Source organism: Jaculus jaculus, chromosome 16 (genome assembly GCF_020740685.1).
Source record: "Jaculus jaculus isolate mJacJac1 chromosome 16, mJacJac1.mat.Y.cur, whole genome shotgun sequence".
NCBI classification, from domain to species: domain Eukaryota; kingdom Metazoa; phylum Chordata; class Mammalia; order Rodentia; family Dipodidae; genus Jaculus; species Jaculus jaculus.
The window spans coordinates 42,083,279-42,101,154 of NC_059117.1; the positions used below are offsets into that span (position 1 = coordinate 42,083,279).

General features: G+C 45.4%; 2 protein-coding genes across 2 annotated transcripts in view; one reads left to right on the forward strand and one right to left on the reverse strand.

Annotated features, from left to right (window-relative positions):
• Cpvl (carboxypeptidase vitellogenic like) overlaps window positions 1-11,037 on the reverse strand; it is a 209,638-nt gene extending 198,601 nt beyond the window's left edge. The window contains exon 1 of the mRNA XM_004652772.2: window positions 10,724-11,037. The gene's annotated coding sequence lies outside the window, so the exon portion shown is untranslated. The remainder of the gene's footprint in view (window positions 1-10,723) is intronic.
• Window positions 11,038-11,868: 831 nt separating this feature from the next.
• Window positions 11,869-17,876, forward strand: part of Chn2 (chimerin 2) — a 298,944-nt gene continuing 292,936 nt past the window's right edge. The window contains exon 1 of the mRNA XM_004652770.3: window positions 11,869-11,976. Within this exon, the coding sequence (XP_004652827.2) occupies window positions 11,928-11,976 (49 nt within the window). The 5' untranslated portion in view covers window positions 11,869-11,927. The remainder of the gene's footprint in view (window positions 11,977-17,876) is intronic.

Here is a 17,876-nt window from a genome sequence, read left to right on the forward strand (position 1 = left end):
AAACCACCCCCCCCATTAAATTACTTTTATCAGGCATTTAATCAATACAAAGAGAACTGTGACTAATACAATATGTATGATATAATGTATACCTGTATGAGAAAGATATGAAGCTTATAGAATATATATATATACATATATAGAAAAATGTGTAGGAGATTCATACATATGATACATATGGATTATATTTAGGATATGTACACAGGATACATTACATAGTGTTGTGTGTGTGTGTGTGTGTGTGTGTGTGTGTGTAGAAAGGTGGATTTATTACAAGGCATTGGGAAATTAGGGAGGTCGGTAAGTCCCTCCCAGGTTGGCAGACAGTTTAGCTCCAGTCTGAAGCCAAGAAGATTTAGTATTTCTGTTCACCCTAGAAGTGAAAAGAAAGTAGATACCCAGTCTAGATTCCGAGAGGACAGGCTTTCCCTCACTCTGTGAAGAAGAGTAGTTTGTTCTGTTCAGACCTTTACAGATTGCACAGGGCCTGGCACACTAATGATTCTCATCTGTTCTACTCAGTCTGCTGACTTAGTCTCATCAAAAAGTCCCTGCAACTGCTGTGGAAATGGCTCAATGATTAGAGTCACTGGTTCTGCAAGCCTGCTGACTGGAGACCAGCTCCCTGGAATTCACGTAAAGCTGGAGGCACATACCTGCATCTGTAATCCAGTGCACCTATGACAATGGGAGGCAGAGTCAGGAGAACCCCAAAACTTACAGGCCAGCTAGTCTGGCCTTCCCACCAAAAAAAGAAACAACAAAAAACAAACAAACAAAAGTACAAGAGAGCCCCTGTCTCAAACAAGGTGGAAAGAAAGGAATGGTACCTGAGGTTGGCCTCTGACCTTCACACACACACACACACACACACACACGCATGCATGCACAAACATATACACACACAAATAATAATTTTTAAAAGTGACCAAACCACCCCTAATGAAACACTTAGAATAATATTTGACCAAATCTCTGTGCATCCCTGCCTGGTCAGGTTCACATAAAACTAACCTTCACACCTATTATGTGACTTGCACCCTTTCCATGTCAATCCTGAGGACTGACAGTTTACATGGGTAAGAATCAAATGTTCGGGTTTAAACAGTGAGCAAAAATACCTTTGTCTCAGTTTCCCTGTTGTCAGGTGGGTGGTGGGCTCATTCACCAGTTATGCTACCCATTTCTATTCAGACCCAGAGGTTTATTTTCATATATTCAGAACACATTAGAAGTTGAGAGTATTTTTTTCCCTAAAGTAATTTTTCTAGCAGTGGTGTGAAGTATTTCTCTGGCATAAACATTACCCTTCAACCCCATCTGAGCTGAAAGTCCCATTTCTAATCTTCTTTGTGATTGAGAAATGATAGGGGATTTGCTGAGAAATATCTGCCCACTGATAGCTGCCTGCCCTGAAGGGAGTGGCCCTCGAGTGAGTGCATATTGCTTACCTGGCATGTATTTAAAAATCAAAACACAGACTAAAAGCTGAAGATAAATCAACAACCTATTAATTGAGAAATTTCTGTCCTACTCCGGCATTCTATTTTCTTATATTGTGATGTCTGTCATATAAAAGACACTGACGAGAATCTGAGGCCTTCTCTTTCCTTTATGACCAGAAACAGAGCAGGCCTGGCCAAATTACCATTTGTAGCTAACCTTTCAATTGTATAATTTGTTACTCAAGTCTCCTCTGTCTCACCAAGGCTTTCAACCTTTAAAAAAACATATTGTGGCTTAAATACAAACAGTACATCAGTGTTCTTGCCCTTGCAGATGCTGATTTGATTATTTTGGGATGTTGTTTGGGCATTGGGATCTGGATCATTGGAAGACCACTGGAAGATTTTGACATGTATTCATAGTTGCCAATTATCACCCTAGAACCCTTGTTCTGTCACCCCTGCCTCCTCCAACCCCCACCTGGTGTGGGGGCTGTCAGTGTTGGGGGGGCAGGCAGCCCTTCCTACAGCTCAGCCGCTCTCCCACCCCCACGCCTCTCCACCCAGGCTGGCGGACTCTCCCCAGTGTGCCCTGGGTGGGTAGCGCCTTCAGTGGAGGGGGGTAAGTACCATGGTCACGCCACCCCTCTCCTCCACCACACTATATTAGGGTGAAAGTTTGGAAAACAGTGTTTCAAGCAAATGGTTCTTGGAAACAAGCAAGGATTGCTATCCTAATATCTGACAAGGAAGACTTCAGTTGGACATTATTTAGGAAAGATAAGGAAGGCCATTTTATATTGATTAAGGGCACACTCCAACAGGAGTACATTACAACCCTAAACATATATGCACCTAACATAGGGGCTCCCAACTTCATCAAACAAATGGTATTAGAACTCTGGTCACAGATAGCACCAAACATAGTTGAAGTGTGTGACTTCAACACCCCACTCTCATCAAGTAACAGGTTATCCCAGCAAAAAAAATAAACAAAGAGGCATCTGAATTAAATGAGGCCATAGAACAAATGGACCTAACAGCTATATGCATGACATTTCATCCAAATGCTGCAGAATATACATTCTTTTCAGCAGCACATGGAACATTCCCTACAATAGACCATATATTAGGACACAAAGCAAATCTTAACAAATACAGGAAAATTGAAATAACTCCTTGCACTCTATCTGACCACAATGGAATCAAACTACAAATCAGTAGCAAAAAAGCTATAGAGCATACACAAAATCATGGAAACTAAACAATACACTACTAAATGATGAACGGGTCAATGAAGAAATCAAGAAGGAAATCAAAGTGAGCTGGTGCCCAGCTCCCTTCGAGACTCGCTGCGTGGGGGTCTGTGCTGTAACATCTGTGGGAAGATTGAAGCTTGTCGGCCCTCTCCTGTATGCTGTCCCACTCATTGGAACGAAACTCAGCTTTGCGGGTGAGGGAAATGGGAAAGCTCATTCAGGTCAGAATAATTTATTCAGTGCCTGAGGCCCCTCAAAGGTGACTGAACCATGACAGGTAGTCACAATACGCTGAAGTCTGAGGAGTGGAAGTTGTCACTGAGAAGTTCAGGTACAAAGACAGTGGAGGACACTGAGTTTTTGGTGAGGAGGTACCCTTGGTTCTTTAAAACCCTTCCACATGGATAAACAGCACACTAGTCTCCATAGCATGTGCCTGTCCCTGCCTGTGCCCTGTCATGCAGAGCACACGTTACCTTTCCCTGGAGTCTGAGTCTGACCTGCCCTGAGCTTTGTGTTTCAGGTGTCACTAAAACAACAACAACAACAAACCAGCATCATCATCATTTTTAAAGACTTCATCTCTCATCTGAGTAAAGGCTCAAACCTGAAAATATTTACCCAAAAGCAGAACCTTTAAAAAAAAAAAAAAAACTAAAGGGTATATTTTCTCTTAGTGTATTCTGCAGAGTTGTCAAATCTAGATTCATATTGGAGCTTGTAACCTTGATAAATTATTTACCTTCACTCCCCTTTGGTTTTCTTGATCAAATAAAGTAGAAGTGATCAGCCTACAATGGGAGTTGCTGTAAATTTTGATCAAGACACTACATAAGGGCTGGAAGATTGCTTAGTGGTGAAGACACTTGCCTGCAATGCCAAAGTACCCAGGTTTGATTCCCCAGGATCCATTTAAGCCAGATGCACGAGGTGGTGCATGTGTCTGGAGTTCTTTTGCAATGGCAGAAAGCCCTGGCATACTCATTCTCTCTGTCCCTCTCTCTCTCTTTCTGTCTCTCTCTATCTGCTTCTTTATGTCTCTCCAAAAAATAAATAAATAAGAATTTTAAAAAAGACACTACATAAAAATTTACGCCTCAGTTTCCCCTAGTGGAAAATATAGACAGTGAGTGTCACTTCAGGATAGTGGTGAGTGTGTGACAATGGGTACAAGGTGAAGAGTACACTTTGGCACAGCTAATGATGGTGTGTGTGTGTGTGTGTGTGTGTGTGTGTACATATATTTTAAATATTTCATCAATTTATTTATTTTAGAGAGAGAATGTGGCAGATAGAGAGAGAGAAGAGAATGGCCCACCAGGGCCTCAAGCCATTGCAAATGAAATCCAGATGCATGTGTCACCTTGTGCATGTGGCTTACGTGGATACTGGGGGATTGAACCTGGGTCCTTAGGCTTTGCAGGCAAAGTGCCTTAACCACTAAGCCATTGTTCTTTTTGTCTTGTTTTCTGTATCATTTGTGTCTGGGAATGCAGAGAGAGAGAGGCAGTGATAGGCACAGTGGCAGCAATTCTCATAAAAGGTTGGTTTCCTCATATTTATCTTGGCACAGTACAAGTAAACTGCTGTGAAGAGCTCAGCCCGGGGAGGAAGAGGGAGGAGTCTCTGAGGACAGAGACCTTGTACTTTGAAAACTCTGCGCGTCAACACTCTAGAGATTCTCCTCTACTCTCCCCTCTCAGAAGCACTCACTCTTTGTCCAGGAACTCCAGTTGAAAAACACCTGCCACGTGGGTACTACTGAGTACCGATGACATGACTGTCAGACATAGATTCATTTACATATAGATGGGACAGACTGTCATCTCCATTTGTTGAGAAGGAGAGTGAGGACCAGAAAGGTTACCTCTCTTGTCCAAGGTCACCAGATAATATGTAGTTGAATTAGATTATGTCTGAATTCCAGGCCAGGCTTACTGGTCTTAATATTCTCCCGTGCAGGTGATATTGTTGGCAATGGTAGGTAGAGGTGAAAATTACTTTGGAATTAGACAATAATCTCTCCTGACTACCGCAGAAGTGCAGGTGTACGTACATTGTGCTTTGCCTTAGCCATAGACAGTGCCGACACACCACCCCTTCCCCAGCTTCTGTGCATTACACATCAGTGAGATTATTATGTCATTCATTCCTCACAAGCTGTAAATTGGGATTATTAGCTCCATTCAAAGATTAGGAAAGCCAGTTTAAGTAACTTGTTCAAGGTCACACTAGTAACAAATGGCAAAGTAAAATCAGAATCAGGCCTGCCCGACTCCACAAATGCATATTAAACTTTCCCAGAATCACTTCTTTTTATTACCTGCGTGTGCGTGCGTGTGTGTGTGTGCATACACATATATACATATACACGCACACATATATATATATATATTATATACATACACATATATATACATATATATATATATATACTCACACACGTGTGTGTGTGTGTATGCACAGTTGCATATTTGTGTGTATAGGTGTGCCCTTGTGTGTGCAGATGTGCATGAAGGCCAGAGAACAACTTTAGGAAGGTACCATTTCTCAGGAATGCTGCCTTTCTTTTGAGAGAGGGTTTCTCTCTGGCCTGGAGCTGGCCAATTAGCCTGCACTGGCTGGCCAGTGAGCCCCAGGGCTCTGGTCTTGTCCCCCTGGCACTGTGATTACAGGTGTGAGCTATCACATCGAGCATTTTTCTGTGGCTTCTAGGAATGGATCTCAGGTCCTTGTGCCTGCCAGGCACCACTTTACCAACTGAGCCATCTCCCCAGGCCCCAAATCGCTTTTCCATGCCTTATACAAATACTTGGAGACATTTATACAAGGCTAAAGTGCATTCTTTGTATCAAAAGACTGGCCTGGATACTGCTAACTTTCCTCCAGTGTTGATTTACTCTCTCTCCTTAGGAAAACTGTTTTCTATTATATTGTTGATTCTAATAATGCCATGGGGAAATAAATGAAAATATTGATTCATATTTTCTAAGAGTGGGAGCCAAGAGAACTCACAGCATAGCCACATGCTTATTAATGAGATGTGTTCTATAAACTGTATCCCTGGGTCAACTGTTGTTGTGTGGACATCATAATGTGCGTTTACCTAATCTAGATGGTCTAGGCCGATCTATACTTGGCCCCTTGATACAATCAAGAGATGTGATCATCCCAACATGTATATGGCTGCTGCCTGAATAACAAGCAGACACAATGTTCATAGTAAGCTTTATATTCATAGGTCAGTGTACACCCTGAAATCCTAGACTTATAGTGTAGTAAATACAAAAACCAAAGCAGTAATTTGTGTTCTTTAGCAAATGTGGGAACTAAATATAACTGTGTGCATTGTACTTTGGACTGGTAGGATTGATTCAACCAGCATCACTATAAACAGGCCATGGGTTGTGTTACCACCTGATGGTAGCTAAAATATCCATCCTAGATGATGGGACTGTTTCAGCTCTATTACATCTTATGGGACCACCACCATATGTGAGCCTAGGTCCATCAGAAATGTTCATAAGTGGCATATTTGTACACTATCCATTTGATTATATAGGCTAACAAGACAACACTGTGGCTTAGAAAACTCCAATTATATAGAAATAGCCTTTGAGATTTGATTTTGGAGGTTTTGTTAAAACAAACAAAAATAAAAATTCTAGCTCAAAAGAAAGCTATCACCAGCATGGGTGGTGGCTGTGGCACTCCACCAGAGACCATTTCTGGAGTAGGAAACCTAGTCACTGTGGACCGGGAAGGGTCCCAGGAAGGCATGGAAGCTCTCATGATGTGGGGTCCCTAGAGCAAGGTGTGGCTTTCCTCATGTCCTTACTCCCAGGGGTGGGAACACTCTCTGACACACCGTGAGTGCTTAATAATCCTTCCTGAGGGATTGCTTAATGCATGAATAAATGAATAGTGAGCAGAGAAGAAACCCAGCAGATGCTCTTATAAAAGCAAGTTTTAATAGTAAAAGTGTAAATAGCCAAAGGTACCACTAAGAAAACATGAAAACCAAACTCATTGCATATGTTTTCCCAGAGCAGGCTTACGGCTGTCTTCACTTGAGTTTACCCTAGGTTTCTCTTAGGACAAGGGCAGAAAAGAGTTTTGTAGTCTTAAACATCATGAAATAAAACAGGTTTGTGCAATTTGCTAAAGAAAGCCAGCACAAGGATTTTTCCAAAGTCTGTGCTTTTGTTCTTAAGAGAAGCCCTCATCTGTGTGTGTTTGTGTGTGTGCGTGCGCTCGCGCTGAAGCTTGCATACCCATGTGAGTTGTTAAAGAGATTATAACTAATGAGCATGTGCATGTATGATTCTAGCAAGCTAGGGAGCAAGAGGCCCTCAGCTCCCCTGCACTCCTCAGGCACGAGCCACATATGCCGGTGCCTGTGCCTGCCATGGGTGTCGCCACTAGGTGTCCCCAGCAGCAGACAACATGAAGTGGGAATTGGGGATGGAGGCGTCCTCCCTTTGTCTGCACCCCAGGTGTGGACACCTCTTTGTTTGCAGGCAGAGCTGGCACCTGCGGTGCAAGCTGGCTCCTTGCTCTGGGCCCTGCACACAGGCCACACACCTTCTGAGGGGTCTCAGGAGCTGCCTGCCGCCCTCCTTACTTTACTTACAAACAGCCAGTGTTTTCTGACAGGGTTAGGTATCTTTGGATTCAAGGCTTTAACTACAAAAGAAATAGTTTTCACAGCGACAAAGAATATATTGATGCGAAGAAATTGATGGTAAAAGAGCCACTTTTCAGTCTACAGTATTTGCCATAAAATATTTAAAGCTGCTTGGCAAGTAGCCCCTTTATTCTCCTGTGAATGCTGGCCACTGGATTAATCTTGAAAGTCAGGAGCATTTCATTCTGCGTTTAGTACAGGGAAAGGGAATAACCTTCACTAAGAAATGTCCCTAAGTCCTGAAAGGAGGGAGCTCAGTTTCAAACACCTCCCCAGTCACCCTGCCTGTCTGCCTTCAAACTTCAAAAGGAACACTAAAACAAAATAACATAGTGCAGTTAACATAAGAGCTACCCTGTAAACAATAAATTATGGGACCTGTAACAGTCCTGGCAGAGGATGGGAGACAGGGTGGGTGCTGACAGCCAACACTTGCTTCATTAATATTTTTTGTTTGTTTGTACCATTTTGGTTTTCCTTGTTCATAGCAGAGAATGTCCTTCCGTGCCTCTCCACTTCCTTTTGTGCTTCACATATGTTATAAGGGTTATATTGGTGCTCACTGGTCACAGACACTGAGGTGAAAGGTTATTGGTAAGCATGAGGACTGGTTAGGGTCTTGTTGATTCTTTAGTTAGCTCATTTATTCAGAAAATACCTCCTGACGGTCAATGGTATATAGAACATGGTAGATTATACCAGGGCTGTGACCACTCTGCCCTAGGAAGCTTTCAATGACTAGAGAGAAAAATGTGCCCTAGCACAACAACATCACCTTTAAAAGACGACACCACAGAAATGCTGAGCTGAGATATTGGGAGGTACAGAAAAACTGGGGCATCTTACAGGAGAACTGGCAGGGAGTCTCAGAAGACAAAGTGCATCCTGGTTGAACTTTCTCTGAAGGTTTAAAAAAAAAAGAATGGGTAACAGGGAGGGCCTGGACAGAGGCCAGCGCTGACAGCTCTAACGGGGGCAGGGCATGGAGAGAAAAAGTCACAGCTGAGAGATGATGAACAGGAAGTAAGGTTGAAAAGGGAGGCTGGAAGGATTTGAATGTAGGTGAAAGCTAAGTTTAAGGAAAATGATAGTTTTTAATTCTATGCAGACCGCAACTCTCCTTTTATACATAAGTCTACCACTTGAGAAAACATCGAAAAGAAAATGCTAACAGATTAGACTTCAAGAAAGTCTAAGATCATTCTAGCTTTGCTATCTTTTCCAGTAGCAAACTGGAATTATATAATTATATAATTATATTATATAATGCCATGTAGAGATGAATAAAACACACGAATGAATTTTTTCATTGTTTCATTTGGAAGAAACACTTCGGAAGTTCCACTGTCAGGTTTCCTGAGTTCACTGAGGGTGAAGGGCATAGCATTTCGTTCCCCTGCCTGCTGATAGACAGCATGAAGCATTTGGCGAGGAGTCGCAGCCCCTATTGCTCTGCACTGAAGGAAGGTGCTCATGAGCAGCATTGCCTGCTGAGTTCTCTCTATCAGTTATGCTTTAACAATCCAAATGATCCATCAACTTTGAGATTTCATTTCAGAACCTGGATCTTTGTGTTTATTGTGCAAAACAACAGGCTTCAGGCTTAGCATCCATCTCCTGCCACAGGCTGGGCCTCACCCTGTGCCTTCTCTCTAGCATTTGTACATGTTTGTGCAGCATAGGATAGCCTGGGGTGCCTTCACAGCAAGGTCCCCTCCTTCCATCAACTCAGAATAATAAAAACAACCTCTGTCACAGGGCTATGATATGCTTTTATAAGTACCTAAAGTTCTATGAAGGCCACCATTATCATTTGAAGTGCAGAAACAGAATCTGACATTGTTCTGTGAGATTTCAGAAATGAATAATGAAGCCTATCACCTATTGCTTAATTTGGGACAACAAAAAGTTATAAGCTTTGGGCCACAGAGGAGGCATTTCACCAATACATAAGTCATCTTTGGCTCATTTTCTCTACATGTAGGAGAGAAAGAAAAAATTGTTCAAACCATAGATTTCATCTTTCAAGTGAACGATTTACAGACACTTCTGGAAAGGAATCTATGCTGGACACATTGTGGCTTTAAACCTTTCACCTTGTTTAATCTTCACAATGCTTCACAATATCAGTGTCTGTGGTGCAGATGGAGAAACTGAGACTCAGTAAATCTGTATAATTTGCACAAAGGCTCCTAGCTGATAAGTGGCAGAACCAGCATTTAAACTAAACATCAGAGTTGTCTTTCTGCAAATCCAAGACATATGGAAGACACATCCAAGTCTACCATCTAAAGATCAGGAAGGGCTGGGGAGATGGCTCGGTGGTTAAAGGCCCTTGCTTTCAAAACCTGATAGCCTGGGTTTGATTCCACAGAACCCATGCAAAGCCATATGCATCTGGGGTTGTGCGCAGTGGCCAGAGGCCCTGGGTGCCCATACTCATGTCTCTCTCTCTCTCTCTTTCTCTCTCTCTCCTCACCAATAAACAAAGAAAAAAATATTTTTAAAAAAGATCAGAAGGGATTCATGTTCAAACAAGTGAATGCTGTCTTCCATCAAAAGGAAGCTCCATTCTGATAGAGACATCAATGGCATGCTGGGTGTGTGTCCCTGGAGGGCTTAAGACGAGGCTGCATCAACTTATATTGTAGAGAAAGAAAAATGGAATGGAGTGGAAAGACTAGGCAGTGCCTGGGTCAAGGTAGGCAGCAGGTATCTCTCAAGATCCATGCAAACAGGGCCCTGAAACAACCCACTGTAACTGGAGAGTGCTGAAGGCCTTTGCTCTTCAGTGAGCCATGCTTTAAAAGACAGGCCTTATAGGGCCGAGACACTGAGATGGCATCATGGGGGAAATTTTTAAGCCATAGTTTAAATCAAGTAGAAAATGTGAAGTGGGTGCATATTGAGATTAGTTAGCATTGATTGTTCACTGCAGTTAGGTGCTTGGTGGAAGGCGGGGTGTCCCTGGACCTGGCTTCGCCGGCTGTGTCACTCTTGATAATTTTTAAACGAACTATATCCTTTTAACCGTGTTTTTCAAAATTGAACCACCCGCAACGTGAACACTTTCCATTTTGCTATATAATGAGAGTACTTTCACTCCTTTAATGTTTGCTTTTTCCTTTGATCTAACAATTTCTGTTCCAATTTCACAGTTTTCTGTAGCTTCAGGATTGAAAGAAACGATTAGCCTGCTGGGAGCGTGAAACAGACTTTTTAAAAACGTGCATGATATTTCCTCCCAGTGAGATTAATTTAGGTTTAAATACAGGAGGGCGGCACACACCTGGTGCTCCAGCCGCAGTCAGCACACCGAGGCAGGTCCTTACCCGAAAGGGCACACTCGCTCCTAAGGCCACGCTGCCTTTGTGCGGCTCCTTCGCCAGGCTCAGGCTTCTCTGCTGCTGGTTCTCTGACACAGCTTTGTGTAGGCCTGGCGCTCCCTGGGGCATGTCTCTATTTCTTTAAAGGCCGGTCTCTCGCGCCCAGGGAGCTCACTGGGCACTGTGGTGGCCGGGGTACTTAGGTGTAGCGGGATTGGCTCCTTCCGTGTTTTAGAAACTCCTAGGGCAGAGCAGGGCAAGGCAGAGACCAAACGCTCCGGAGCAACAAAGAGCGGTTTGAAGGAGCGTGCCAGCAGCGCTCCACAGCCTCCTAGACAGGCTGGCCCTTTCTGCCCAGCACCAAGCCTTTAGGTACCCCACCTTCGCCCTCTAGCTTCCCAACCCCCACCTCCACCCCCTCCCCCGCCGCTGTCTCCTGCTCGCGAGCCCCCAGGGACGCGACAAGTCCCATTGCCCGCCCCCAACCCCTAGAACGCCACCCCCAGTGACCTCTCCATCCCCTCCTAACCCGCGGGCAGCGTCGGGTGCCGCTGCCTGGCTCGACCTGCGACCCCAGCGGCCTCCCCAGCACCTGGGAGACCGTCACTGAGTCGGGTCTCCCCCGTGCCCAGCTGTCCCCGTCCAGCCCCAGTCGCCAAAGCTGTCAAGCCCCGGAGCGCCCGCGTCGCTCTCCTTCCTTTGTGTGCGCGCGAGCGAGCGAGCGAGCGGAGTTGGGGCGGAGGGAGAAGGGGGAGGTCGCTCTGTCTGTCGGTCTCCCGCCGCCTCTGCCCCGGCCGCTCCGAGGCGGGATCCCGGGAGAGGGAGCCCGGAGCCGGCGGGAGCTGGTCCCAGCCTCCGGGGCGTGCGGGTGCCAGCCGCGCGCGGAGGGCGCAGACCGCCGTGGGGCTCGGCTGGGTCCGCGACCCTCCCACTCAGGTCACAGCTCGGCGCCCCTCCGCTCCCACCTACCCCCCGACACCCCGAGCCAGGCGCCGGGAGGGACAGGAGCCACAAATAAATAGCGGCGGCCAGCGCGCGTCATCTGGCGGAGCAGGAAGTGCACGCAGAGTCCCGAGGCTGCTGCTCGCCGCGCGTCCCCAGGACTTGGCCATGGGCTGGGGGCCGCGCCGGCGGCGAGCGGCTGGGCCAGGGCAGCGGCGGCGCCGCCAGCACCGACACTGAGCGCACGGCCACGCGCGGGCGCGACGAGATGGCAGCGTCCAGCAACTCCAGCCTGTCCGGCTCCTCCGTGTCCTCCGGTGAGTTTTAGCCCGCCGGGCACCGCGGCCGCCCCGGAGATCGCCTCTCGCCCTGCCCCGCACCCGAGGATGGAGAGAGCCTACCTGTGGCCATCCCGCCCACTCGCTGGGAGCGGGGGCCGGCCGCGAGTGGGATACTTGTTCGGGTGGCTCGCATCTTAGTGCCGATGTTGGCACCCCCTGGACTGACATCTGACTGTGCAGAGGGGGCAGGGCAGTGGCGCCCTTAGGGTGCGGACCCTGGGGTTTTCGGATCTTGGGGCGCAGTAGGCGAGCGTAGGACGTGCTTGCACTTTCTGGCGCGACCCGAGCGCTGGCGAGTCAGGGAAGGTGGGGACCAAGGTGGTGCCCCGACCTGTTTGCCTTGGTGCCAGCTACCCAGGATACCCAAATCCCAAGGAGAGGGGTGCAAACCCTCTCTCCTTGGAGACTTGGATTTCTTTGTTTGTTTCAGAAATTAGCTCGGTGGAGACCTTGGCTTGGGGCATGGGTTGGAGACAGTAGAAATAATAAGCCTTGCTGTTGCTGATTGAAGTGGGTTAGGGGAAAAGAGGTCAAGCCCAGCCTCTGACTCTTGGCACGTTTACAAGTGTGAGTGACTGTGTGTGTGTGTGTGTGTGTGTGTGTGTGTGTGTGTGTTTCCTGTGCAGTTCCTTAGACGTTTTTCTTGTAATACTCTAGAATTTTACTTTCAAGGCTTCCATTTCTTTTCTAGTTCTACATAGGGCTGGGCAAAAGGAGGGCTTCAGTGAGCTTTTCTTATGGTGGATCAGCAGGTCTAATTGAAGACAGAAAAACTGATAATGAACCTGAGGGAGTGAGAATCAATAGAAGCGGCCCCACCGGTTTCCAGCATGACAGGTTTCTAATAGGAGGAAGTATCAGGCACAATCCCTCTGCCTCTCTGGTCCTTGGAAACTTCCATAACAAGCACTGAAGGGACAGCTGAGAAGACAGTTACTGTGCCATCCAATATTCAAGGTTCAAGAAGATCTTGAAGTTTTACCAGGACTGCTAATCTATTAATATTGTAATGTGTCCTATTGTGTTCTTTTCATTATTCCCCCCAAAATGAACTCCAAGGAGTGGGAGAGGGCCAGGATTTACCCAGCAAGACAGACATAAAGGGAACCAGATTTCTGGATGTGTAACTAGTGAAGTCATCAATGTATGGCCATTGCGACCAAGGTACACTTGTCAGGCAGCACAAGGTGCTGTCCTGAAAACTGTGCGTCGCCTTTATCAGGTTCAGTTCTGGGGGAAAGACACTTCCTTTCAATAGCTGCCAGCTAGTCAAAACAGTGTTGTTGTTAGGTGTTGGGTGTAGTTGGAGTTTCTGGCAGTAGCAGCCAATGGGCAGAGCAGTCAGCTCTCATTAAGAGCAGCAACAAGTTGACCGCCTGTGGTTTTGATTCTGAGAACTCAGCAAATGCTGGAGCTTATTTTTAGTACCCTCAAACCACTGCCGCTGCCTTTCAATTCATTTTGGTTGACTAACATTGAATTTAAAATACAGTGATGTTGGCTTCTTATTAGCATAGAGTTCTCCCTCTCAGAAACTCCTCCTCCATGCATTGCTGGACACGGAAGGTGGCAAGGAGAAAGAAGAATGAAGTAAGGCAAGGAGGCACTGTTTCTGCATGATTTGTTGGAGTCATGAATCACAGATCCTGGGCCACCTGAATGTGTGGATCCTGGAGTGCCTTAAGAAATCTAACTTAGCCCTGGGAAGACTATGCTGGTTCAAAGCAGCACAGTGTAGGCTGTAGATGGTGGTTATTGCTTTGCAGACAGGGGAGAGATGCTTGCTTGCCATGTCTCTCTTTCCTACTTTATGGACCACTATGCTTAATCCTATTTGAACCTGGGAAATTACATGAAAACTGAAATTCAAAGAGAGGTCATAGATCTATTATTTGGTGTGAAGCAAACTGGCCTGGGAGCTTATGTTTTCTAGTTCATCAATTCATCTTCAATTTGTCTTGAAAAATTAGTTGTTCTTTGTAAGTACCCTTACCATTGTGTGGATCATGAATAATTCAGAGAACACAAGCAATTCACACCTGTTCGAGGTGTGGGGCAGGAAAGAAAAGAGCCTGTTTGTCACAGCAGCTGGGTTCTCTCAGACAAAGGCCAGAGTCTGAGAAAATAGGGCATGCCATGAGCCCATTAGTGACAACACCGTAGAACCTACTATGTGTCAGGCAGAACATCAATTTCTAGATTAAGTAGAAAGTGAGCTGGGCGCAGTGGCACACACCTTTAGTTCCAGCACTCAGGAGGTAGGAGGATGGCCATAAGTTCAAGGCCACCCTGAGACTATGTAGTGAATTCCAGGTCAGCCTGGGCTAGTGTGAGACTCTGCCTTAGGGGACAAAAAAATTAAGTGAGAAAGATAATTCTAGGACTCCTCCCTGCACTGAAGTACCCGGATCATTGCATTTGACTTGTGGTTCCATTACTGACCAGCCATGGGTCTTTGGGTGAGTTACTTAATTGCTCCAAACCCCAGTCCTCATCTGAAGTCAGGCTAGCACCAATAGTAATACCACATTGGCAGAGTCCTGTGGGGGTGAAGGAAGATAACAGATGTGAAGTAATTAGGGTAGGGCAAGTACGTGAAGAAGTGCTTGCTGAAAAGCAACTTTTCTTCTTTAAGGACTGAAAAAGACATTCATTAACTTCTACCTTAGGTGTAGAAATAAGCACAGTGCATGTAAAATGTGCTTCATTCAATCCAGACTGAATTTGACCTTGAGTTTGGTTCCACTAAAGAGGTATTTATGGAGTGGCTTGTACATCTCAGACACAGAACAACAAATCAGGGGCCTTCAGGTTCACAGCAGCAGCTAGGGACAGGCAAAGAGCTCTTGTGTCCCACTTTGCTCCAATGGATCCCATGAAGGAGGTGCAGGTGAAGTGGGACCTCTTCAGCATGGAGCGGCCAGTGGGGCTGGCATATTGAAGGGTCAGTGGTTTTCCAGAACACGGAGGGAAAGGCAATTCAGGACGAAGGAGGAACCTAGACCCAGGCCCAGAGATGGGAAACCTGTGGCCTCTTTTTATTTTCCTGGATGGTTGCTTTTTTTCCCCTGGTGGATGGGGTGCTCTCTCTGGACAGTCATGCTGACAGCAGTATGCAGGCATCCCCCAAGCACTCTCTTTCCCCGCCTGCTGATGAGGAATTCTTGCTGTTCTTCAAGTAGCTTACACAGACCCTGGAACCTTGTTGGGCAACTAGGCACTGGAAAAGCGATGGCTGACTTCTGTAGGGTTAAGCATCCAGAGAAGGGAACTCAACATTGGACAAACCTCTCTTAGCGAATGGTTGCAGGGGCTTGAGGTTTGACTGTGTTTGCACAGAAATAAAGCTGCAATAACTTACCCATTAATAAGCTCAAGGTGTCCTGTCTTTTCAGAAACGAGTCTGTCTCTTGATGTTGTTTGACTTCACTGTCCAAATGTGTCGTTTCTGCCGTTTTACCTATTGAGACATAGCAAGTGAAATGAGTGGGTTCACATTAGTTGAAGGATACATTTTCTGAGAATTCTTCAGAAAGTTTCCTCTGGAATATTTAATCATGTATACAATAAATTGTTATGCCTTTACTTCTTAAATTTTTTTATGCCAAAGACCAAATAGGTGTGTGTATATATATGAAATATTAGTTTTGTATTCAGCAAATACAGGCAGTTTGGTATCATTATTAGGCTCATCCATGACCTACCCCCTCCCCATTGGCCCCTCCTTGTTGAGGTATATGGGTCGTGCATTGTGGAGTTAGCCCACAGTTGTTGGTACAATAAATGTCTCTGCGTATCATGACCCAACATGTGGCTCTGACATTCTTTCCGCCCCCTCTTCTGCAAAAATTCCCTGAGCCATGTTGGGTTCATTTTTGGTTTGCTTCAGTGATGAGGTGTTGGGGGCCTCTGAGGCTCTGGCTCTCTGATTTGGTAGGAGTTGATTTTTTCTCTGTGTTGGTCTCCTTCCCCCTTGTGCTGGTTTCCGGTTCATCAGGAAAACAGCACCCTTGCTTGTTTCACCAATTTTCGTTAGTTTCAGCTGGGGCCCTTTGAGGTATGATAGGGTAGCTCTCTCCTTAGGAACTGCATATAGGCTGAAAAAGAGAAGCAGATTCTCCAATGGAGAGTAAGTTAGCACCAGGACAAATGAGATAACCCTTACTTTTTTTTAGAGAGATTTTAATAGGTGTAGGCCTTCTTGTAGTCCATGACTGATGGTAGCTTGATTTTGGAGCGTGGGCTTATGTTTGGATATGGTTCTGACTTGTTTCCCAGCTCCAGCTATGGGTCTTGTACCACTGAGGGGATCAGTTAACTAAATCAAGAGCAGTTGGTTCCCCACCATGGCTGTGTGCCACTATTGCATTTGTGTGGGCATCACATCAGGTTATTTGCTGCTAAGAAGGTTAAACCATGAGTTGCTTGGACAGATATTGGTTATTTCCCCCAGTTGCCCATGTAGCACTTTCTGGTACTTGACACGCTGACTGACTGGGGACTGACTCTCTCCTGGCTTCCAGCCATGCTGTTCTGTTTTAAGTGTCAGCTGTATATGGTATCTTCAGCTAGGGTCTTACCACTAACCTTTGTTGGGTCATCAAGTACTCTGACAGAAATCTGTCATTCTTTTAGGAAACCTTGTAGGTCTCTCTGATCAAAAGTTCATTGTGGATGATAGCCCCATGCTGGTACTGGGAGTTACAGGTCAGTGCTCACTAAGGAAATGAGGAAAAAGATAACTAATATATAAGAGTTAGAGAGGTAGGGAGAGGGAGGGAGGGGAGGGAAGATGTAGAAGGTTTAGGTTAGACTTGATCCTACCCTCTCCATTGTCTTGTGGTTCAGGTGTTTTCTATAAGGGCCTGGTGAAGGTTCAGCCATTTGGTCTGCCTTCTAGGAAGTAGAATTTTATGGTACCATTGCCGTTTGGGTCTAGATTAGTGTTTCCCACCCCTTCGATGCCCTCCCCTCCTTCCCCATCCATCCTAGTGTCTAGTCCATGAGATGCTTGCTGGGTATGTAAGGTATCTTGGGTAGATTCAAGTTAGGTGCTGTAGATGAGTGAGACTATGTGGCGATGTTTTTTTCTGTGATTAAGTATTTTTTTTCATTATTTTGTTCATTTTTATTTATTTATTTGAGAGCAACAGAGAGAGAGAGAGAGAGAGAGAGAGAGAGAGAGAGAGAGAGAGAGAGAGAACGGGCACGCCAGTGCCTCCAGCCACTGCAAACGAACTTGAAATGCATGTGTCCTCTTGTGCATCTGGCTAATGTGGATCCTGGGGAATCAAGCCTACAAACTGGTGTCCTTAGGCTTCACAGGCAAGCGCTTAACCACTAAGCCATCTCTCCAGCCCCTATTCCTTTATTTTTATGATAACTCCTAATAGTTAAATTTTGCAATCACCTGGATTGATGAGAAGGTTTGATCACTTTTATTACTTTTAAATTGCAAGAAAACCAATATCCTATAGCCTGTGCTAATTGACTATGTTCAGAAACAAACAATGACTGGTTTGTAAAACTTTTCTTAGTAATCAAGAATTAGTAATCATTAAAATAAAACTCTTTTGCATGTTAGTAATATGATTGCCAAATGGATAATTTCAGTCAAAAAATCAGCCTAATCAATGTTATTAATAAGATATTTTATAGTAACTGGACAGGCAGAATATTAAATATTAATGTGACCTCCTGTAAAACAAGTTAGTTTGGAGTTGGAGTGATATATCAGTGGTTAAGGTACTTGCTTGCAAAGTCTAAGGACCAAGGTTTGATTTGCCAGTACCCACATAAAGCCAGATGCGCAAAGTGGCATATGCTCTGGAGTTTGTTAGCAGTGGCTAGATGCTCTGTTGCTCCCATTCTTTCTT